The sequence below is a fragment of the Dendronephthya gigantea genome, unplaced genomic scaffold (genome assembly GCF_004324835.1).
Source record: "Dendronephthya gigantea isolate DGI-Jeju-01 unplaced genomic scaffold, DenGig_1.0 000505F, whole genome shotgun sequence".
Taxonomy (NCBI): domain Eukaryota; kingdom Metazoa; phylum Cnidaria; class Anthozoa; order Malacalcyonacea; family Nephtheidae; genus Dendronephthya; species Dendronephthya gigantea.
In genome coordinates, this window is record NW_021163515.1 from 1 (window position 1) to 23,333 (window position 23,333).

Below are 23,333 nucleotides of genomic sequence, written 5' to 3' on the forward strand. Positions count from 1 at the left end.
GGACCGGCACTTTCCCGTAATGGACCGGCGTTAGCGGCGATCCATTACGAGATGAAAAACAGAGAAATTCTGAATCAAAAAGGCACAAATAAATGCTCCGAAGAGAAAATTTAATTGCTTTTGAGATTAATAAGACGTCTCCCGACAGTTTAGGTAAAGTAAATAATTCAATATTTTGTTTTTGTTTTTGTCAAATGCTTGAGAGGCTACTAATACGAATTCATGCATTTCTTGTTTGTTTTAAGTGCAAATACATGCCTTATGCCATATAATAAACTTTTTATTAACCTTGCTTGCTCGGTCTTTACCGAGAAATATCGGACCTCGATCTTTTTGTACAAACCTCGCCGTTCGAGCTCGGTCTGTACAAAAGACCTCGGTCCGATATTTCTCGGTAAAAACCTCGCGCTCGGTTAATAAGAAGTTAATAATTTTTTACAATGGATAATATTACAAATATATCGAGATGAGCCAACTAATATTACGATTTGGCTAATCTAAATGCGTGTCTTTTATAAAATTCAAGTTCAATCGTAGATACTCTTTAAATTAATGGGCCAATGACAAGAGAGACTATGGATCCAAGGATAGTGCGAAGTTTCCATGCCCTCCAATACCTAAGCACAGAATACCTATTAGAAGGATAAGTCTTATGTTTTTTTCTTAATGAGCGATTGGCAGATGGGCGATTGCCTCTCTTTTTACGGTACTTGCTGAGTGACGAATCATGACGAATCACACTTACGAGAAAAAAGTAAAAAAAGAGTTTGTTTCTGATAGGTATTCTGTGATCTAAGCAACCAGGGGCCGGTTGTATCAAGCCCGTTTAGCTTAAACGGTGGATAAGTCAAAATTAAATAACACTCTTACATCTCTCTTGAATGAGTCACCTTGAATATTATTTACTGAATATGTAGTTGCAAACAGTATCTTTGTATTAAGGTTAAAAACATTTAGTTTGCTTCTTGAATAAAACGATAGACTTGCTTTCTATTTTGAACTCCTTTTGACCTTTGTTACATTAACCCATTTAAGAGATCACTATTAAGCAAACTTTGACTGAGAGTGTTTTAATGATGCATGTGGTAAGTTTATTACATTTTTTATTAACATTTAACAAAATCTACTCTGTCACTGTTACACTATGCAATTTTCTTGCAACTTTTAATGCAATTATAATTTTGAGGGATGTTAATTTGTAACGAGTGTTCGAAATGTTAAAAAAAGTTAGCAGATCGTAATAAATGTTCCTATTTGACAACTTTAGATGCCTCAGGTCTCAGGAGTAGAATTGCATTGCAAATTGCAAGAAAAGTGTTGTAAAGAAAAGTTGAATTGCCCCTTCACAACAGTTTGTTAATTATAGCGGCTTATATTTTCACTCTTCCCTCTGTCTCGGATTTTTGAACTTCGGCATATGGTTTCTATACAGTTGCGGTTTATATTATCTTCAATCAAAACAGTTATACTGTTTTCATCTTGGGTGCGATTCATAACTGTTTGTAACGGTATTAGGTGCTGTCCTTCATCGTTGTTGACTATACAAGTCGACTCCCATGAAGCCGGTATGTTGGTTCAAGATTTGAGAATTAGTTGATTCTGATTGGTGAACCTAGGGCGCAACAAGTATTCCCGTTCGAAAAATGCACATATTGTCAACGAAAGGCAGGGGTTGTGGGCGGGGGGAAGCCACGAGGCACAATGCATAGCTTTTCTTTTACCCTCTGCTTACGGAGCAATTCGGGGGAACCTGTGCCCTTTGCTACCATATAAGATGAAACGTGAGAAGTTTTAAAAATTAAAGGATCTCCGACTGTAAGCCACGAAATAGGGCATGTATTTATATAATTAAATGGAAACGTTGCGACTATAGCCCCGTTTACACTGCACTGAATTTATCGGCACGGCACGGCTAAAATGGGCACCCGTGCCCAATTTTATTAGTGTTCAGGCTACCAAAAGAAAAGCCGAGTACAGATGAAATGGGTACGGGTGCCCATTTTAGCCGTGCCGTGCCAATAAATTGAGTGTAGTGTAAACGGGGCATATTATGTTTAATCACAAGCAGTAGCTGCTCCTTATAATAGTAAACACTCAGATATATAAAAACGCCTAATAGGAAAACAAAACTTTCGAAATTTAATTATTGCTCTACTTTCTTCGCCATCAGTGCTCTGAATTAAGCAAACATTGACAAACTGTTCAGGTACTGTTTCTGGTCGAGGTCACAAAGAAATACCAGCAGGACATTTTAAAACTGTACGATACTGCACGATAATACAGCACGTCAATAATGGTGCCCTATATTTAAACCTTTCATTAAAATTAATTACAGAGGATCCCCATTAAATTATAAAATAGTCAAAATACAGCGACCATTGAACATTTCTTTTCAGGTGTTCGATGGAAATACGGACGGAAATTCTGTTGTGACAAATGTCTTATTACCAGCTGTAACAGCTCGTTATATCCGCATACACCCAAAGACATGGAACAATGGCATTTCCTTGAGAGTGGAACTTTATGGTTGTCCAAGAGGTATATTTAAAAACACTATACATGCAGAAGTTTGCAAATATGTGCAGCAGAATTAAAGATTTTCTTCTACGTTCTCAAAAAATACACTAGAGATTCTCGGCCTAATAAGTTATTTCGTGGCCAGAAAAATTTACGACAATACCTAGCGGAAGAGCGCATACTAATCAGTTCAGTGAGAGGCATCTGCTGATGAATCTTGTTGGTCGATCTGACAATGCAACAATTGAATCTTGATCTCGACACGGTCAGAATCACACGCAATACTGTTCCTAAAGGCTATTCTCCATATTATTCGTTTCACCCGCGCGGGCGAAGCGGGTTTAGAAAATCTGGCCCTGCGACTGTGACAGGCCTGAAAAACAAAGCGCACTTCGTCCGAGCGGGCGGAATGGACGATGGCGAATCGCTTTTACATATAGGATTAAAAGCGAGCAACGCAGGCGCGCGTTATTGTGTAAGAGCATTATTTTCACGCAATTCAAAACGAAATACTGCTGCTCTTTTAATCATAGGAGACTTATCAATCTAGCCCAGGAGGAGCGACGTTTCTTTTTCGCCCTGATTTGTTGCATTTTGTTACGCTTTGAAAATAATCAGTTACGACTTTTAACAGTAAGAAGGTAAACAAAAGTTTTTATGTCGGGAGCTCTTGATGCGACTGACCCTTTGCATGTCGCTTCCCGAAATGCTTTACAAACCGAAATATAACCCGGCAGATCTCTACGAAAATATCGAAAACGGTAGGAAATCGTACTGGAAGTTGGGGCAAACCTCCACAACGTACATACCTTAATAAGCTCACTGTGCCGCGCTGCATTCAGTCATGCCTGATGAAATGGTACCTTATATCTATGGGCTTGGATCTCTTGTCAAAAACTTGATTCTTCGCTAATTTGATCGCGCCTTGGTTATGAGCATTAACCATCGTGCATGTTGTTGTTATTTTGGAGTATGCCTATATCGTTGCACAAACTCTTTAGAAATTTACCTTCTGCCTCACAAGTCGAAAGTGCTACTCTCTGCTGCATCTCACTCTTCCAGGATACCAGGGGTCCACCCTCTGACAGCAGAAAACCGTATCCGGATATACTCTTTCTATCGCTAACGTTTCTTCCCGAATCTGAATCACTGTATCCTATCAATTCTAAGGAGTCCTCACTCCTACTGAACTTTAAACTTAAATGAGGTGTTCCTTTTAGATATCTCAAGACGTGCTTAGCTGCATTAAGTGAGGCAACCGTTGGTCTGGTCATGTACGGAGACAGTTTGTAACAATATGACATAAGTCTGGCCTAATGCCAGTCATAATGTATAACTATTAAACTCCCAACTATCTGCCTATTCAAATTTGGATTCTCTAAGTCAGGTGACTCCATGCCCATGCATTCATTTCTCACGTTAAATTTTGTCACGTCAAATTTTGTCAACACTTTTTCAACATAGCGGCTTTGATTTATTTCTATTACGTGATCGGAACATTTAAATTCAGTCCCTAAAAACCAGTGTAAAACGCCTAGGTTTTTCATTTTGAATTGCATTACACAAACTTTTTTCACGCTTTTCAATACGGTTGAGTTGCTTGCGGAATATATTAAGTCTTCCACCCAAATTATCAGTATGATACATTTGTTTCTATTCCCATCAACAAACTTCATGTATACACAAGGGTCTGCAAAGGATTGACTAAACCCGTCTCTGGTCAAGTGGTCATGTAATGTTTCATTCCAATTTCTACCACTCCGTTTAAGGCGACTTATTTAATTTGCAAACAAGCTTTTCTTCGTTCTTACCATCTTTTCATAACGCTTTGGTTGCTCGACATATATGTCGTAGTCAATAGGCGCGTTTAGGTAAGCCGATTTGACATCCATTTGATGCACTTGCATATTTTCATGTACTGTGCGTTGAACTAATACACGGATTGAGCTCATCCGGGCAGTCGATGCGAACGTCTCATGATAATCAACACCCGGGGTTTGGGAGAAACCCTTAGCTACGTACCTAGCCTTAAGCGTCTCCTCATTGTTTATGCCGGTTTTGATTGTGTACACCTATTTGCCGCCTATTATCACACGTTTAGGGGGTGACTCAGTAAGTGTAAATGTGCCATTATTTACTAAAGAAGCAAACTCCTCGTCCATGGGCTTTTTCCATTGGACTGAATCAGTTGCTCTTACAGCCTCTGAATAAGAAATAGGCCAATCATTCAATCTGTAACAGCATTCCACTGTAAGCTTAGTCGTATCATCTATCATGCTTTCTACTACATATTCACTTAAATATGCTGGTTTATTTCGGACACGAGTAGGGTATCTTCCCTCTCCTAAACCATCAGCCTTCCCCTCTTCTTCTGCAGTTTATTGTTCTGCAGGGGCTACAGTGTAAGGTGGTGGATTAATTTCATCTTCTATTGCGCTCTTGTAAACTTCCACATCGCTATGGTCAAAAAATTTTACACATCTTACCCGTTCTACTTTCATACTTTCCGGAAGGTTTCTTAGAAGGCCTTTGATAATATAGTTATTGATCAAACTAGGCTTCAAGATGCCTTTTAAAGCACTTAAAGTAGTTGATAGCTTTGCATCTGTAGAGAGCGAATTCCATATTACAGCTGCACTATACTTAAAGGTTTTTTTAAGATATTCGCTCTTGGCTTTAGGGATAGTCAAATCAGTTTCCCTATTTTGTAATTCATAGTTATTTTGATGATACCGTAGTTACATAATGAACGCTAATCTATGATTGGTCAGATCTCGATCAAATATGGTAATCAGTTTTGTCTCTCTGTTCTTTGTGCAACATAACAATTATTCTTTGTCCGTGTTTCCTGACACATATATGACTGACATAAGACATTGACACACGTACCATGCATGACTGACATAAGAGCACAACCGAACAATAAATAAGCATTTTACTCAATTTAGATTATAACGTTTGAGCCAAGCGGGATTCGTTTCACCGGCATCAGTTAAATTAAGGTTTTTATAATACTCTCTAGTGAATACCATTCCTTGTAAAGCTGGTGAAAAGACACTTGGCGTGGAAGATAATAAAAAAGTTAAAGATTCTCAATTGACTTCTTCGAGTAATTGGTCAACAAGTCACTCAGCAGCTTATGGACGATTGTACAACAGTGGTGGATGGAGAGCAGGAGTAAACGACACGAACCAGTGGATACAGGTTGATCTTGGCAAGAAGGAAGTTGTCTCAGGGATTGCCACTCAGGGAGGATATAGTCCTAATTGTTGGGTGAAGACTTATTCTGTGAAGCATAGTTTAAATGGAAAAACGTACGAGTCTTACAAAGATGGAGGTGTTGATAAGGTAAGAATTATTCCACTGCAGGGCGCATAAAATAACTATACAGTCAATAAGTGTTTGATAAGTCAATAATTTTCTAAGATTATAATATTTAAATATTCTATTTACTTATTTTTCTAGTGAATATGAGTAATTTTTGGGTTTTCTAATTAATTTAACTGCAGAAGCTATCAGAAAAATAATGATCGAGTTTAAGGGATTGTTTGAAGCCGTACCTAAAACATGTCTTGTGCAGAAAATAGACGCAGTGGCGAAAATTTCGGCATCGTGCTAGGAACTTCCCCTATACTTGGGAAATCGGTAGTTTTGTCGGAATTTTATAATAATAATAATATTTCACATTTATATTGGGCGTATTCTATAAAGTATTCATTTGCCCCCAAAGTGAGTTTTTAACAATGTCATGAATTACTTTGCCCTTGCGCCGGTTGTTCGATAGGCGTTGCTTAAACGGTGGATAAGTTCAAAATGGAAAATAAAACTCTATTTATTGAGTAATTGAACAACTGAGCTGAGATATTTCGATGAAAATAGTTTAATTGTCAATGGAAGTACATATTAAATGCATAAGATGTAGTTTCAGTCATCCACAAGATGTATGGCAGTATATTTTTAAACTTTGACTTATCCACCGTTTAAGCTAAACGCCTTTCGAACAACTGGCCCGCGTGCATTTGAATTTTATCTAAATCATTTACCTGCTCAAATGTCATAAAAGCGTTTATTGATGCGGATGATATACGTAGGCACAATGTGATCTCAACCTTTTTGCTAGAGTTGCGTAGATTTTTAACGGGGAAAGATTTCCAGTCAGAAACTTCAACTTGTCAACTTGAACGATGTGAAAAATGAAGTTAATCATCTAATTTTTTCCAAAACAATAAATCAATTATTCTGAAGACATTCGCATACTGGACAAGGGCATGTAAAAGTATATGTCTGGTGTTTGTCATTAAATGTACAGTACTGTATCGGTGGTCCGGTTTTATATTTTTTAGAAATTGCATCAGTATATATTCAGTTTTGACCTTTTATTTAGATATTTGATGGGAATTATGACTCGTATATTGTGAAGAATGTTCTGTCTCCACCAATCACTGCTCGTTATATTCGTATACATCCAGTGTCTTGGCATGTCAACATATGTATGCGTATTGAGCTTTATGGTTGTTACTGAGGTATGTACTAACCTTTCATACTTTATATAAATATCCTTCAGTTTATTGTAAAATATTAAAATTAAAAGGGGACTAACGGATCTAAGGTTACATGCCGAAGAAAGTTTTTGGCTGCCTACGTATAATTGCCTATATTCACAAACAAAATATCTTTACCACTGCATGCATATGGAATTTAGATCATTCATTTCCGTCTAAATAATTTCATTTCCGCTTTCTAAAAGATAGAAATCATATATATATACGAGATATGGCAATTGGGGCGCCAGAACCACTGGAACAACGAGGGGGAAGCTAGATTACGAGAGCAAGCCTCAGAATTAGCGCTCTAACAAAGCGTATCCCAGCGAGGTAACCATTAAGCATGAACTTCGGGAGTACGCCCAAGGCCAACGCAAATCCTTCCCTAAATTATTTAAGACTAAATATCAGAGTGGAAGATAGCAGGTATAAGGATCAGGTAAAGTCAATTAGATGTTGATTTCTAATGTTTTGATCTCTAAAAAATATGTTTTATGATTGGCCTCGAATACCAGAGCTTGTGATTCCAGTCTCATTTACTAACCAAAGCATTCTTCTGGATTCTTTGGTAAACCAGACTGGATCAGACAGAACTTGCATGAATGATTCTACCTGCCTCGTTGTTTCTGATGATTGCCTCAAGTTTTGCATAAAGCATTGCATAAAAACAGGTTTAATCAGGAAACGAGATCTCAGGGAAATGTGTAACCTGCAAGCAGGCTTGTTCAGGGAAGATACTGTACCTTGAAGTTCAGGCACTGAAGATCCATTCTTCATTTTGTAAAAACAGGTTGTAAAATGACGTAATGCACTGACTGCTTTCTCTTGTTGGAAAAAGAAGTGAAAATAAGAATTCCGTATTCTGAAAGTTTCTTCATACACAACCAAAACATAATCTCTTAACCATTAACCATAACGAATCTAATCAGACAACGGAGGTGTTTTGAGGGTGTTTCAGACAGAATCTTTTGATTGAGAGGCTAAAAGCGACCCCAAGGTTGTTGCACAGAGTTCAACGTAATAAAGCTCCGTCGACAAGAGACATTGTAAGCAAAAACTGCATCAAAAGTTTGTACAGAAGTGAAAACAATTAACCTGGATTGGTCGTTGCTGATGACTGATGTTATCATCGATGGTCGATCGCCACGAAACTAAAGAAATAAACACAGAAACTAATCGTTAATATTAAAGAATTGCAATGAACAAAACCTGAAAGATCTTGCCAATAGTTTCATCTTTGATATAAAAGAAAGGGAATGCAGGTATTAACATTAAATTATCAGGTGGGAAATAAAAATATTTATATAATATAAGTACTTGGACAGATAGATAGATAGATAGATAGATAGATAGATAGATAGATAGTTAGATTGTTGGTTGGCATTTGGCATAATTTCATGGCATTTGGCATTATCATTGTGCTAAATGCCATGGCATTTGGCATAATGACTATGGCATTTGGCATAATCTCCATGGTATTTGGCACAATACTAACATTGTGCCAAATACCATGGCATTTAGCACAAATTTTATGGCAATAAGCACAATTGCTATGGTATTTAGCACAATTTGATGGTATTTGGCACTATGTTGTGCAAAATGCCATGTCATTTAGGGGAATCTGAAATTGGTTCCATTTTTTCCTGTTTCTTACTGCTTTTCGATGTTTTTATATACTTATTGGTTTGTATTCTTATCACCCCAGTATTCACTCTCTTTTTACTAATTGAGGCTTTTCTTGTATATAACTGTTTTTTATACAGTTGTTTAATCCCTGTATTTTATTTTTCATCCTTTTTTGCATTTTTTTAAATATTCTTACGGCCATTTTTGCTTTTACCTCAACCTTGTTTTTTACTGCATTGTGAAGGTTATCACTTTTTTTTAGTCCTAGTTTTTACCCTGTTTGAACTTTCTCACTCTATTCATGGTGTTTACATTTTTAACTGATTTTTTCAAAACTTTTAATTGTTCCCTCCCCCTTCTATGCTGTGGATTACCATTCCTTACTTTTTAGTATGTATTTCGTTTTAAGCGAAATAGCTTAGAATCGAAATCCGTCAGGCAGAACTGAATATATGAATAATTCACCCTTCCAATTATCGTTCTAGTTACAGCCCTGGCTGCGATGCTGTTCCCTACCTCATGCATGTATATAGTATCTAATTACCTAAGTTTGTGGATAAAAGTTTACTTTCAATATACTCGTTTAAACCAATTCACTACATTTAAAAATGCGTTTTTTTATTTTGCTGTTTCAATATCGAATGCCTGTGGGTATTGAAAAATTATTGTTTCAGAACAGGTACAAGCGAGTTTGAGCAAGGAAAGGAAGTACGAAGAGGAAGACTTGTTTTGGCCGAGGTAGACTGGGAATAGTAGTCTTCGTCTTAAGTCTTCGTGCAGCAGGATCTTTGAATTTAGCAGTTCTGTCAAAGTTATACGACTACGAACACAGTACTAATTTTGTAAACATGAACAGAGCTGAATACCAGATGGCTATTTTAGCAATGTTTTTAGAAGATGCTTTGGAAGTGGAAGATGTTATGCTTCTTTACGATTTAAAAATCTCAAACAACATTTATATTCCATACAAGAACTATTCAAGATTTGGCTTGAATATATCTTACTTTGAAAACTTCGTTCTGACCACAACGAACTTTGTCACAAGCGATCCTAGTAAACTGAATTTAAAAATAGTCAAAACAAAACATTAGCATTTAACTTTAAGTGCTTTTTTATTTTTTACTAAAAAACAAGAAATGCTTTAATTGTTACAAATTGCATCGGTAATTACAACCTGGTAAAGTAAATTCAACTTCTTTTAAACTAAAAGCAAGTTGTTCATAGGCCTATTTGTAAATTAGGAAAAATCACTTGCAAATGAAAGTCCCCTGTCACACCTCTTAAAGGCACGTTGTCGTAAGATCATGACTAAGTAATGGTTACAGAATAATCACGTCTCCATGAGATATATAGAATCCCGAGAATTAGGTAAAAGATCACCAGGGGCCTTTGGCTCCCAGTTTCATTTATCGTAATCAGACCACTCTAAAATAATTAAATGGAATTTAATGAATTCCCTACACTATGAGAGATATATAAAGCATGCAAATACTGGCCGCTGATTAGCTGAGTGAAGGTAGCTATTCTCTAACGCATCACGTAATTATTATCCTATTAAGTTGTATTACATGATGTTCACTTGAAATTAGCATATTTCCCGTCCCTATCGCAGCGTTTTACTTTATTTATAAGCTGTATTTGGCTGTACTTTTCTGTAAGTCCTAACTCTTTGCAGACCTTGTCATTGATAATACATTTCCAAATAGCGTCATCGCTGAGATTTTCTTTACGTTGGAGGTCTATTGTCGCCTGTAAAACTGCTGCTGTCTCTTTTGCCAAAAAATATATTTTCTTCTTTGGACTTTTTTTTGGACTAAACCGCCTTGCTACAGTACGAAATAATTGAGAAACTGATTAGGTTAAGCATTCATTGGTTGGGGAAAATACGAGAGAATTGAGCTTTTGGAATTCAGAGGAACAAATTATTTTCCTATCATACAAATCACACACTCAAGACTTACATGCCAGTTGCATTCGCACACTTCGCAAAGGTTTCTTTGGCGATATTTTCGCACGTTTAACAGGCCTCCATTGTTGTTGCATCAAACGTTTTTCTGAGACAAAGAGATTGAGGTATAAGAAAATAAAAAAGGGACAACACAATCACCATTCAAACGTCATTCAAAGCAATGTAGAACTAAATTATTTGTGTTTATGGATCACATTTAATATACCGGTAGCTATTATTACAGTCCCTATCTGTTTTCAGCCAGTATCTTACTTTTTTCAGGACTTCTTCCCTCCACTTTTTCCGGACTTTTTTCTGGACTCGAATGACTGTCTTCCGGACTTTTTTCAGGGCTTTGTTCAATAAATTTTGGCTCATTTTCTCCTGGATGTTTTTCAACACCTTTTTCAGGGGTAGTTGTGGCGACATATCGTAGAAAATTTGATACTTTTGCACGACCTTGGGAAAAGAAACGATTTCATCAGAGTGATTTATGCAAGAAAAAATATGGCAACTTCCATATGTGATTTGAATAATATGTTAATATGCAAACTTACTGTGAAAACTGCTTGTTACATAAACGACTACTAGAAACGTCTTAATTAAACTACAGGTTTTGAACTGTTTCTTTCTATGTCCCATCTTAGTTTTTAAAAGGAAGATTCCCTATTCATGAAATAACAAAAAAATTAATTACCTTTTACTGCATCTCTCATGGCGTAGTGTCCTTCAGCGGTCGATGTGGAATGAGACATTTGCCGGGCAAGTTCATGCTTGGAAAGACCACCAGATTTGCCTGATTCAGCAACTTGTCTATGGCGGGACACCGCCGACTTTCGTATTCGTTTTCCAGTAACAGTTCCAGAAATAGACGGGTCAAGCATTTTAACCACCTTTGTAACCCTGGTTGAAATCTGCGAGGAAGGTAGAGGATTCCCTCTCACTGTCAAGAAGAAGAGTGGTTCTTTTTCTTTTTTGCCTTTTTGCTGAAGAAACGAATTGTTATTTGCAACAGCAGGTCTTAGTTTCTCCAAATAAATCACACCGCATTTGTAAGTACGCTCATCCCAGGACAGACTTGCTGGCCCCGTTCCTTAAAAAGATAGTGAAAATTTTTTTATATCAGTTACTTGTGTAGAGACACCCATATAATTTAAGATGCACATGTAAAAAGTGTTAACAAGATATGTTTAAACAAACTAATTATTTTGGAATTAAGAATTAAGAATAATTGTTTTGGTGTTTTCTTAAGCAAGTTTGTTGTTGTTCCTAAAATAATTTAATATAAAATTACGCAAAATAACTGCTTCTAAATTGCATGCTGGAAATTATTGCGGTTTAATGACATGCATTTGCTCAGAAAAGATCCATCTTCAGTTTTGATTTCAATATGCTAATGAAATAAAGCTGACTTTGTAAGCTTTTTGTATTGTGTTTAAAATTTGAAAATACGTGCGAAATAGCACGTAATTTTGTGTTGCGGTATGTATGTTTTTATTGCGCGTTAATTAATTTAAATGGTTTGACTAAACAAATTGTTTTATAAAATGCGTTAATAGGGTGATGACTTTTAAGTGGTTTTTAATTACAATCTAAATACGATAGTATGTTCAGTACTGGCCGTGGAACATCGTTAAATGGGGGGGCTACTGTACTGTTAATATTTTCAAGTTCAGGTTTATTTGTTTCTTTTCAAATTGTTCTTTTTTACGGTCTGTTAACATGAATTTTAGCACACACACGCGCACATTTAACGATCACCCTCGGCCATTGATGTTTGTATGTTTATTGACAATCAATCTTTTACTGATATGCCTTAAAACAATGGCTAGCGCATTCTATAGTAGCCTAGTGCTACCGTAATTCAGGAATGCCGCTTTTACTGAAATGGTAACTAAATAGAAACTCTAATATATATATTTCACTGTAAAGAAACTTGTTAAATTTGTAAATACCAAATAGTCCTTTTTCTCAAGTGTCATCACTCTCAAATTTAAAGGGCGTAATGCAAATGCGATTGATCTTAATCCCTATAATGTAAGCATGCAAATACTTCATTCAGAAATTCCGTAGTTACTTGTGTATGTCTAAACTATAAGACGAAATAGACAATCTTAGCGCTTCACATAAACTTAATTATTGCAAAGTTGTCTCTATTCGACCCTTAGGGCAGAGTCTAAAAAGATATAGACATGGTTTGTCTTAATATTAAGTATAGGATAATGTTAAATCCGGATACTATAAAAATCAGCAGTGGTAAAAAATCTGCAGGGGCCGGTTGTATCAAGCCCGTTTAGCTTAAACGGTGGTTAAGCTCAAAATAGAAAGCCAGTCTATTGCTTTATTCACTAAATCAGTCTAATTGTTTTTAAACCTTAATATCGAGATATTGTTTTCAACTACATATTTAGTGCATAATATTCAAGTTGACTCATTCAAGAGTTGTTAATTTTGACTTATCCACCGTTAAAATAAACGGCCTTGATACAACCGGCCCCAGATCGACAAAACTTAGAGCGGTTCTTTGACGTAGTGCGCAGCAGCTAGTTTCATCTGAACCGAAAATGCAGCTAATCGACCTCTAAACATGTCTAGAAGGAGAGAATTTTAAATAATCCGCAAACAGATAAATGCATGCGTATAGAGCACCGGGGCCGTTTGTATGAAGCCCGTTTAACTTAAAGTTAAACGGTGGATAGTTAAGTCAAAATTATAGTATAAGCAGTAATTATACTATAGATCAGTAAAAAAGAATATTGTCAGATGCTATATAAGTACATATTATACAGTAGCTATTTGGAATTGTATAATGCGTCAGAGAAAAATAAACAAGAATACAACATTTAAGACATCAGGAAATACGAACTTCTAACAACATCGGAAAAAACAGAGGGAACTTTCCAGTGAACGGAAATTTAATTACGGCTTACAGTATGGGGGCTGATTGCGGTTACCCAGAAGGAGAGGAATCGTTTGTGCAAATATACGTCAGGAACAAAACTATAGGGTTGTATTGATAGCAAGTAGAATTGGAAGGGCAATAAACATTCTAAAAACTGTATGAAATTATTTCAATTGATAAACCTGAACTAGGATAATCTATGTTCCTAATACAATGGCATTTGGCACAATGTGGTGGTATTTGGCACAATGTGGTGGCATTTGGCACAATAATATGGCATTGGGCACAATCAGCCATATAAGTTCTAGCTATACATTTAATGTCAAAACATGGTTTTATATCAGGTCTAATTAACAATAGCAGAGAAAAGGCCAGAGTCTCACTTAACTCTTAAGGAAGTTTGTTGTTGTTCCTTAAAATAATTGAATATAACATTGCGCAAAATAACTGCTTCTAAATTACATGCTGGAAATTATTGTAGTTTAATGACATGCATTTGCTCAGAAAAGATCCATCTTCAGTTTTGATTTCAATATATTAATGAAATAAAGCTGACTTTGTAAGCTTTTTGTGCATTATATATTGTGTTTGAAATTTGAAAATGCGTGCGAAATAGCATATATTTTTGTGTTGCGGTATGTATGTTTTTATTGCGCGTTAATGAATTTAAATGGTTTGACTCAACAGATTGTTTCATAATATGCGTTAATAGGGTCATAACTTTTGAGTGGTTTTTAATTACAATCTAAATACTATAGTATGTTCAGTACTGGCTGTGGAACATCGTTAAATGGGGGGGGGGGGGCTACTGTACTGTTAATATTTTCAAGTTCAGGTTTATTTGTTTCTTTTCAAATTGTTCTTTTTTACGGTCTGTTAACATGAATTTTAGCACACACACGCACATTTAACGATCACCCTCGGCCATTGATGTTTGTATGTTAATTGACAATCAATCTTTTACTGATATGCCTTAAAACATTGGCTAGCGCATTCTATAGTAGCCTAGTGCTACCGTGATTCAGGAATGCCGCTTTTACTGAAATGGTAAACTAAATAGAAACTCTAATATATATTTCACTGTAATTAAAGAAGCTTGTTAAATTTGTAAACACCAAATAGCCCTTTCTCTCAACTGTCATCACTCTCAAATTTAAAGGGCATAATGGAAATGCAATTGATCTTAATCCCTATAATGTAAGCATGCAAATACTTCATTCACAAATTCCGTAGTTACTTGTGTATGTCTAAACTATAAGACGCAAATCGCTGCGAAAATAGACGATCTTATTTTAATTAGCGCTTTGCATAAACTTATTGCGAAGTTGTCTCTATTCGAACCTTAGGGCAGAGTCTAAATAGATATAGACATGGTTTGTCTTAATATTAAATATAGGATTATGTTAAATCCGGATACTATAAAAATCAGCAGTTGTAAAAAATCTGCAGGGGCCGGTTGTATCAAGCCCGTTTAGCTTAAACGGTGCATGGTTAAGTTCAAAATAGAAAGCCAGTCTATCGCTTTATTCAACAAGCAAACTAAATGTTTTTAACCTTAATACAAAGATATTGTTTTCAACTACATATTCAGTGCATAATATTCAAGTTGATTCATTCAAGAGAGTTATTTTGACTTATCCGCCGTTTAACGGCCTTGATACAACCGGCCGCAGATCGGCAAAACGTGGAGCGGTTCTGTAACTTAGGGCAGCAGCTAGTTTCATCTGAACCGAAAATGCAACAGCTAATCGACTTCTAAACACGTCTATGGGGAGAGAATTTTAAATAATCCGCAAACAGATAAATGCATACGTATAGAGTGCTGTTAATTATAGTATAAGCAGTAAGTATACTATAGATCAGGGGCCGCTTGTATGAAAGCCGGATAGCGCTATCCACCAGATAATGATTTTTTCAACCGTTTTAAAAATGCTTGAAAAGTGATAAAATTTCATTTTTGGAACCAGCAATTATTGAAAAGGATACTCGATTTAGGAATACTAAGGTTTAATCAAAGTTATAGCAAACAACGGGCGATTTTAAAGCGATTGAGAAAACCACTATCCGGTAAATGGCGCTATCCGGCTTTCATACAACCGGCCCCACTAAGATCAGTAAATAAGAATATTGTCAGATGCTATATCAGTACATATCATACAGTAGCTATTTGGAATTGTATAATGCGTCAGAGAAAAATAAACAAGAATACATTTAAAACATCAGCAAATACGAACTTCTGACAACATCGGAAAAAAACAGAGGGAACTTTCCAGTGAACGGAAATTTAATTACGGCTTACAGTATGGGGGCTGATTGCGGTTACCCAGAAGGAGAGGAATCTTTTGTGCAAATATACGTCATGAACAAAACTATAGGGTTGTATTGATAGCAAGTAGAATTGGAAGGGCTATAAACATTCTAAAATTATTTCAATTGATAAATCTAAACTAGGATAATCTATGCTCCTAATACAATGGCATTTGGCACAATGTGGTGGCATTTGGCACAATAATATGGCCTTGGGCACAACAGTACGGCATTTAGCACAAAAATTTTGCATATATGCCACGTCATTTCGCACAGAATGAACGAGAAATATCAAATAAGTGAGCTTTTTGCAAAACACGAAACCTCAAAATCTTTGGTTAAAACAATGTTAGAAATATTATAAGGCAAATGTGGAGAATTCCGTCAATGGTCGAAATGGGTTATCCCTTAAAATTACAAGACATGAATCATGTTCATTAAAAAGCACACATAATTCCCTTGAATCAGTCATATAAGTTCTAGCTATACATTTAATGTTAAAACATGGTTTTACATGAGGTCTGATTAACAATAGCAGAGAAAAGGCCAGTGACTTAGCCACTAAATTTTGGCCATAATAAATATGTTTAGGAGAAATTAAATAGGGCAGCAGTAGTTGCATCTAGTTTACTGGAATACAACAGGTAATCAACTTCCAAGCACTCTAAGAGAAGAGAGTTTTATAGATAAGTATATAATAAGAATTGTATAGGAACAGGAATACAAGTCATTCAGACTATTGGGAAATACTCTGAACCATCACATGCAAAGAAACCATGCCAGGAAGTTATCAGGCTGGATTGTGGTTAACCAAGAGAGGATGTTGTTTGCGCAGAATATACGTCGTCAGAATTGTCCCTACAACCAAACTATAGGTTAGTTGTAGACAAAATTATTTGTCGTCCAACATAAAAGAAACTGACTGATCGCACATGCAGGGGGCATAATAGAACCCTTAAACAGTGAACAAGCCGCTACCTAAACAAGTTAAAGATTCGTATAAATACGTAGAGCTTATTTGCGACTAGAATTAAAGCTTGTTAGAGCAAACAGACCATGTATTATTAAGGCTTTTAAACAGCAAATATACTCCTTTAAACTGATAAGTTGCAAAGATCATAAATATTATTTGCGATTTTTATAGGCCGCGGCTCATAGTTTAGAATCGAAGTTCGTCTTTATTATAAGCCGTACGTATAATAATTTTATATTTAGGAAAATTGGTACATTCCTTGAAGGTCTACGTCCTATTTTCGCTTGTATAAATACCCATAATAAGTATGGAAAGGAAAAGGCTGCATGGTTAACAAAAAGTGAAAAGTATAAAAGGCAAAAGCGCGAGAATTTATTCAATGGTCGAAACGAGTTATCCCGAAATTTACAAGACAAGATCATTGCATCACATCATATTTATAACCAACATGACTGTTGCTATATAACAGTTATCATAGTTGCAAATACATTATGAAAACAATAATAACACATCTATGATTAGTAATGATAATAATACATGTGCAATGTTGGTATCTGATCGACCAATCAAGAAGCAGGTATAGGTGGGGAGAGTTTTTTAAAAAAAATTTAAAAAGCCCAGTTTTTTGAGGCTGAAAGTTAATATACTTTGCAGATGGCTGCCAAACAGGGTTTAATTGTGTTTATATCTTAAACGAGTTCGGTGACCCCCATTTTTTTGACATGAAATATTTACGCTTTACATGCTTTATCTATAAAAACGTTTTAAAAAATTTTTACGAAAATTTTGGGGAAATTTTTAATAAGCCAAAATAACGTTTTTTAAACAGACTTGACGGAATTTTAAAAAACTTTTTAGAGATAAAGCATCTATAGTGTAAATGTTTATTGCAAAAAAAAATTGGGGTCACTGAACTCGTTTGCGATATAAACACCATTAAACCCTGTTTTGCGGCCATTGCAAAACGTCTCTGTTGCCATAATAACGGGTGTCAGAGAAAAGTTCTGAATAGATTTTCGATTTAGATATATTTCCTGCAAAGTATATTATTAACTTTTAGCCTTCTAGCAAAGCATTTAGATGCCTAATAGCTCTGTTTAAAATATGAATAAAAAAAATTTGACGAACTGTATCAAGCCAAACTAAATTAATTACATATAATTACAATAGAATATAATTAAATCACATATAATTATGGAGGATCAATAATTAAGCAATCTAAAGAACAATTTCGTTGTGAATATTATTATTTGGGATATATACCATGCTTTGGTTATAAACAGTGAAGGCTTAAATAAATCTTTGAATCGAGAAGTTTATCCAGTAATTATATGCAATTTAAGCTTGTGCCAGGTCAATGGCATCGCCAGCATCGATAAGTGGGGTGGACATATTCATATATTCATGTTGACAGACCGATAAAACAATCAATTTGAAAAGAAATGAATAATGTAAAACACGAATATATAAATAAGTCCCCACACTTATCAAGCTGGCGACGCCACTGGGCCAGGTGGCAGAGACAATCCAAACCTCGTTCCCAGGGCCTTTTACCTTGATTCTGGTGGTGATTTCCTCTTCTTCTCATAAAGTCCCAAAAGACCCTGGGAACGAGGTTGAGAGACAATCCCAAGAGGTAATACTTGTGCTCTCAATTAAAAGTGTGTAAGGGGTTATATGCATTACCTTGTTTCGTGAGTAAGAAAACAATTTTAGAGCTACAAATACGACTGAAAATGCGCACTTTTGTAATTTTTTCATTGGAGGTCTTTTATTGGTTATCAAAAAATGGCTAAAAGAGCGTCACATATTTTCCGGACAGTCCCAGTCTCGTTGTAACCGCAGTTTCATTAAACGCTGCCTTCTAATGATGCAAATAACGCAAAGATAACAATTTTGTTCATGCTAATATAGAAAAAGTATAATTATGATGCAGAAAGGTAATAATCTAGAAATTCATATTTGAATATAAGAATTTAAACGACTGTGCGTAGAGCGTATGAATTCAGAAGGCGGGGGTCGAACTCCGAGCAGATTTGTTGTGACTCATGACAAACAGATTTATTATTGTAAATTACCAACATGTTACCATATGATTGTTACGACTACGTAAAAAAATATTTGTTGCTTTTATTTTCGCTCTCTAAGCACCTTTTGCAAAGCACATTTATATTCACGATCTTTTGTTTCTGTGCGTGACTTTAGAGGAAAAAAGATTATTTAATTTAACATAGCCTCATAGAGTAATAAGTTTCAAAGTCCGTATTTGAGACAAAAATATGAAGATTGCGCCAAATGCCAAAAGGAATAGCATGCAGTTGCGCCGAATACCACAGTTATGCAAAATACCATGGACATCTATTTTCAGCTTGGCATTTGGGACAATAAAATTGATGCAGTAGTTTTAAAAGCAAAAACGGATATTTCACAACGAATAAACACAAAGTAGATATTGGTTACACACAGTTTTACATTTTAAGACGGTATTAGACACTACAGAACTAAAATTTAAGGAAAAAATCAAATTTTACATGATTGTGCTAAATGCCAACAATCTATAGATAGATAGATAGATAGATAGATAGATAGATAGATAGATAGATAGATAGATAGATAGATAGATAGATAGATAGATAGATAGATAGATAGATAGATAGATTTAATTAAGATAACACATAGCAGCCTATAAGGCTGAATTGCGTGCTATACCTTGGGTATGATCTGCTCCAATGCACCAATACAAGAAGCACCAATACAAGAAGCACCAAGTGTATCCTCTAAGCTCCTATATATCAATCAATAAATAATGATATTTCTTCATCAAGAACAGGAAGGTAAAAGCCGAGACGCACCTGTTGTTTTCAACACCGTAGCGATACAAGGCATGCGTTATTTCAGCTGCACATAAGACGCTGCCGTGCCTAGCGTGAAGATCCAAGCCAACGGTCTGAGGTAAGATTGCAGGAAGAACTGTGAACGGAAAACACAAGTTATTGAAGGATAAACTTGATACATTTATTCTTTGACGAGATGACTCTCCCCCTTTCTGTCAAGCGTCAATCTCCTTCACAATCTGTTCTATCCTCCCGTTATTCTTCGAGGGGTTGCCCCACACCCCTACTCGCCCCACAAAGTGCCTTCCTCCCTCCCTCCCTCCTAGTTAATCGTCTTCTTCATAACTTCAGAACGATTTTACATTTCTCTCTCAGCGAAGCATATTACCTTCTTCCGCCATCATCACTGGATCTCGGACAGTAAGATTAAACAAAGCTTTGGATACGAGTTCCCTGACAGCACTAAAAACAAAAATACAACAGAGTTTGCAACTGCACCATTAAAAAGCTAAAGTTTTATAAGGTCGGGATGAAGTCAACTTTATGATCATTTTCTTTCCCAGAGATATTTTGTTTTACGAAAGAAAACATGCGGATTATTATTTCCGGAAAAAGTACAAACACTTTAGCTGCAACGTACAACTGGAAACAAGCATTGTAAAACAACTAGAACAAGTATTGTGATGATTTACAGTACACAAAAGTCATGCACACAGACTTACATGTCCCAATGACAAAGTTTAACTTTGTAGAGATGATCGATCAATTCATTCCTACAAATGAAACAACATTTTTCCACCATAAAGATTAAGAAACGAAAGCCGGAGGTGAGATATTAAAATACGACTTACTCTCGTCTTGCAGATAGTCTTCCGAGGAAATTTTCTAACGAGATCTCAGCCTGTCGTATCTACGAAAGAGATGAAATGTTATACCATAATTCTAATACAGTAAGTTAACCACAGGCTTTTAAAATCACTGGAAAAACTTGTAAGAAAGTCGTGTACTTACCAAAGACTCACTAAGACCACCAGCGCTGAGTATTATACCACTCAGTACGGCATATTGGTGGCACGGTATTTCCAATAACTGCGAAATTTTCCGGAAAACTTCAGCGGCGGCACCCCAATTTAAATTCTCAGAATCTTTTCTAGAATAAAAGACTCTGGTTTAATCAACTATCAAATTCACAGAAAGAGTTGAACGAGTGGATATTAATCTAGCTCTATCGTGAGCTCAGTGAAGACGTAGCGAGGTAAATATTAAAATGATGCAAACTATTAACTTTGCTATACCTTGGAAATATGTCACACAGGAGCTTGTGTTCAGGAATTCTTGGAATAACAGGACTGTGAGAAATAAAACAGCAGTGTTAATGTTGTGGGTTTCGCATTAACAAATGAAGACGGGATTGTTTAAGATTGGTAAACACAAACATCAAAGAACCTCTAATGAGAAGGAGGAGAACAGAGAATTCATTGAACCCAAGTGAAGATTTAAAGATTGCCCGAAATACTTACTTCTCTTTGTGAATAAGTTTCAGGAATATTTCTCCGGCATGTGCTCTCGTATGATCGATTTTTTCACTGCATTGTTTTAGCAGACAACACATCATTTCATTGCAACTAGAGAGGTTGAGAGGAAGCCAGAGATCTTTTGAGAATCAGCGTGGGGATTCTGATGAAATACAGACAACATACTCACGTCTCTTTAGAGAGAAGTTCGGAATCCGTCCCAGTTACAACTAGTATGAGTTTTGATAAACATGTCATGGCCGCCTTGCGGGACCTAAAGTTATAACATCGTTTAGTAAAGATCATTTCTCATTCCTAAAAAAGGAAACCAACTTAATTATCCTGGATTTCTCCCTCAGTTTTCTAAAGGAGGTCCAGAAAGGATCATCTCTTATTGATCCGGTGTTAATACCTCAGGATATAACCTCAGGATAGAACCTCACTCCGGTTATAAACAGTTCTCGACCAGTTCAAACTACATAATGACTTACCACGATCCAACATCACCTCAGCTGTCGATCGTGTAATCATTCATAGCTTTAAAACAACAGTGAAAGAGTCGCGTGAGGATAGACTCATTGATAACACTATTGCTTTCCCCTTCTCTTTTAACACCGACAGTCTCAGCAATACTGAAATTAGACAAATTGTGGTTTCAATTGGTTTAAATTTAGTCAGGTGATTATGAAGATATCAATTCAAGGTGATATTCTCTCATTGTGGTGAGATAAGATATCAATTCAAGGTGTCTCAAGTCTTTTACCCCGCAGGGAGTGCAACGCGTCCGCTCGGGATTGTGCGAATTTCCCAGCATCTTTCTCACGAACCTCTGTTACTCCAAAAAGACCCTCTATGACCTGATAAGACCCAAAACACCCCCATTATTACAAGGCAAAACTCAGAATACCTCAGAATTAGCGCTCTAACAAAGCGTATCCCAGCGAGGTAACCATTAAGCATGAACTTCGGGAGTACGCCCAAGGCCAACGCAAATCCTTCCCTAAATTATTTAAGACTAAATATCAGAGTGGAAGATAGCAGGTATAAGGATCAGGTAAAGTCAATTAGATGTTGATTTCTAATGTTTTGATCTCTAAAAAATATGTTTTATGATTGGCCTCGAATACCAGAGCTTGTGATTCCAGTCTCATTTACTAACCAAAGCATTCTTCTGGATTCTTTGGTAAACCAGACTGGATCAGACAGAACTTGCATGAATGATTCTACCTGCCTCGTTGTTTCTGATGATTGCCTCAAGTTTTCGATGTACGTGTTGATCAATGAATCTGCATAAAAACAGGTTTAATCAGGAAACGAGATCTCAGGGAAATGTGTAACCTGCAAGCAGGCTTGTTCAGGGAAGATACTGTACCTTGAAGTTCAGGCACTGAAGATCCATTCTTCATTTTGTAAAAACAGGTTGTAAAATGACGTAATGCACTGACTGCTTTCTCTTGTTGGAAAAAGAAGTGAAAATAAGAATTCCGTATTCTGAAAGTTTCTTCATACACAACCAAAACATAATCTCTTAACCATTAACCATAACGAATCTAATCAGACAACGGAGGTGTTTTGAGGGTGTTTCAGACAGAATCTTTTGATTGAGAGGCTAAAAGCGACCCCAAGGTTGTTGCACAGAGTTCCCTGGTTCAACGTAATAAAGCTCCGTCGACAAGAGACATTGTAAGCAAAAACTGCATCAAAAGTTTGTACAGAAGTGAAAACAATTAACCTGGATTGGTCGTTGCTGATGACTGATGTTATCATCGATGGTCGATCGCCACGAAACTAAAGAAATAAACACAGAAACTAATCGTTAATATTAAAGAATTGCAATGAACAAAACCTGAAAGATCTTGCCAATAGTTTCATCTTTGATATAAAAGAAAGGGAATGCAGGTATTAACATTAAATTATCAGGTGGGAAATAAAAATATTTATATAATATAAGTACTTGGACAGATAGATAGATAGATAGATAGATAGATAGATAGATAGATTTAATTAAGATAACACATAGCAGCCTATAAGGCTGAATTGCGTGCTATACCTTGGGTATGATCTGCTCCAATGCACCAATACAAGAAGCACCAATACAAGAAGCACCAAGTGTATCCTCTAAGCTCCTATATATCAATCAATAAATAATGATATTTCTTCATCAAGAA

The 23,333-nt window shown here is 36.1% G+C and overlaps 1 protein-coding gene and 1 pseudogene across 5 annotated transcripts; one reads left to right on the forward strand and one right to left on the reverse strand.

Moving 5' to 3' along the window:
• The first annotated feature begins 2,297 nt into the window (after positions 1-2,297).
• Positions 2,298-7,253, forward strand: LOC114543643 (annotated as a pseudogene).
• A 478-nt stretch (positions 7,254-7,731) lies between these two features.
• On the reverse strand, positions 7,732-23,252 carry LOC114543638 (tubulin-specific chaperone D-like). Of its 5 annotated transcripts, XM_028562536.1 has the most exons (17): positions 23,216-23,252; positions 22,898-22,953; positions 22,538-22,616; positions 22,393-22,451; positions 22,073-22,165; positions 21,657-21,797; positions 21,356-21,439; positions 21,172-21,276; positions 20,947-21,000; positions 20,663-20,801; positions 20,503-20,561; positions 20,374-20,424; positions 20,040-20,113; positions 19,670-19,787; positions 19,527-19,602; positions 8,157-8,212; positions 7,732-7,885 (listed from the first exon to the last, which is right to left on the reverse strand). In XM_028562536.1, the coding sequence occupies exons 7-17, from the start codon at positions 21,421-21,423 to the stop codon at positions 7,813-7,815; spliced, it is 873 nt and encodes a 290-aa protein (XP_028418337.1). In that variant the 5' UTR covers positions 21,424-21,439; positions 21,657-21,797; positions 22,073-22,165; positions 22,393-22,451; positions 22,538-22,616; positions 22,898-22,953; positions 23,216-23,252; the 3' UTR covers positions 7,732-7,812. The 5 variants fall into 5 exon arrangements, 4 of the variants coding, with proteins under 4 accessions (XP_028418337.1, XP_028418336.1, XP_028418339.1 ...); XM_028562535.1 differs by lacking the exons at positions 22,538-22,616; positions 22,898-22,953; positions 23,216-23,252 and having other exon boundaries at positions 22,325-22,447; XR_003690138.1 differs by lacking the exons at positions 7,732-7,885; positions 8,157-8,212; positions 22,538-22,616; positions 22,898-22,953; positions 23,216-23,252 and adding exons at positions 10,909-11,094; positions 11,333-11,728 and having other exon boundaries at positions 22,325-22,447.
• Between the last annotated feature and the right edge of the window lie 81 nt (positions 23,253-23,333).

What these genes read in the sequence shown, in the direction of transcription:
- LOC114543638 (XM_028562536.1), bottom strand. Translation starts at nt 21,423, where the DNA reads ATGACATGTTTATCAAAACTCATACTAGTTGTAACTGGGACGGATTCC. An exon ending in GTGGTCTTAGTGAGTCTTTG is followed by an intron (nt 20,562 to 20,662) that starts GTAAGTACACGA and finishes TCTCTTTCGTAG; the next exon opens with ATACGACAGGCTGAGATCTC. An exon ending in AAACTTTGTCATTGGGACAT is followed by an intron (nt 20,114 to 20,373) that starts GTAAGTCTGTGT and finishes TTTTGTTTTTAG; the next exon opens with TGCTGTCAGGGAACTCGTAT.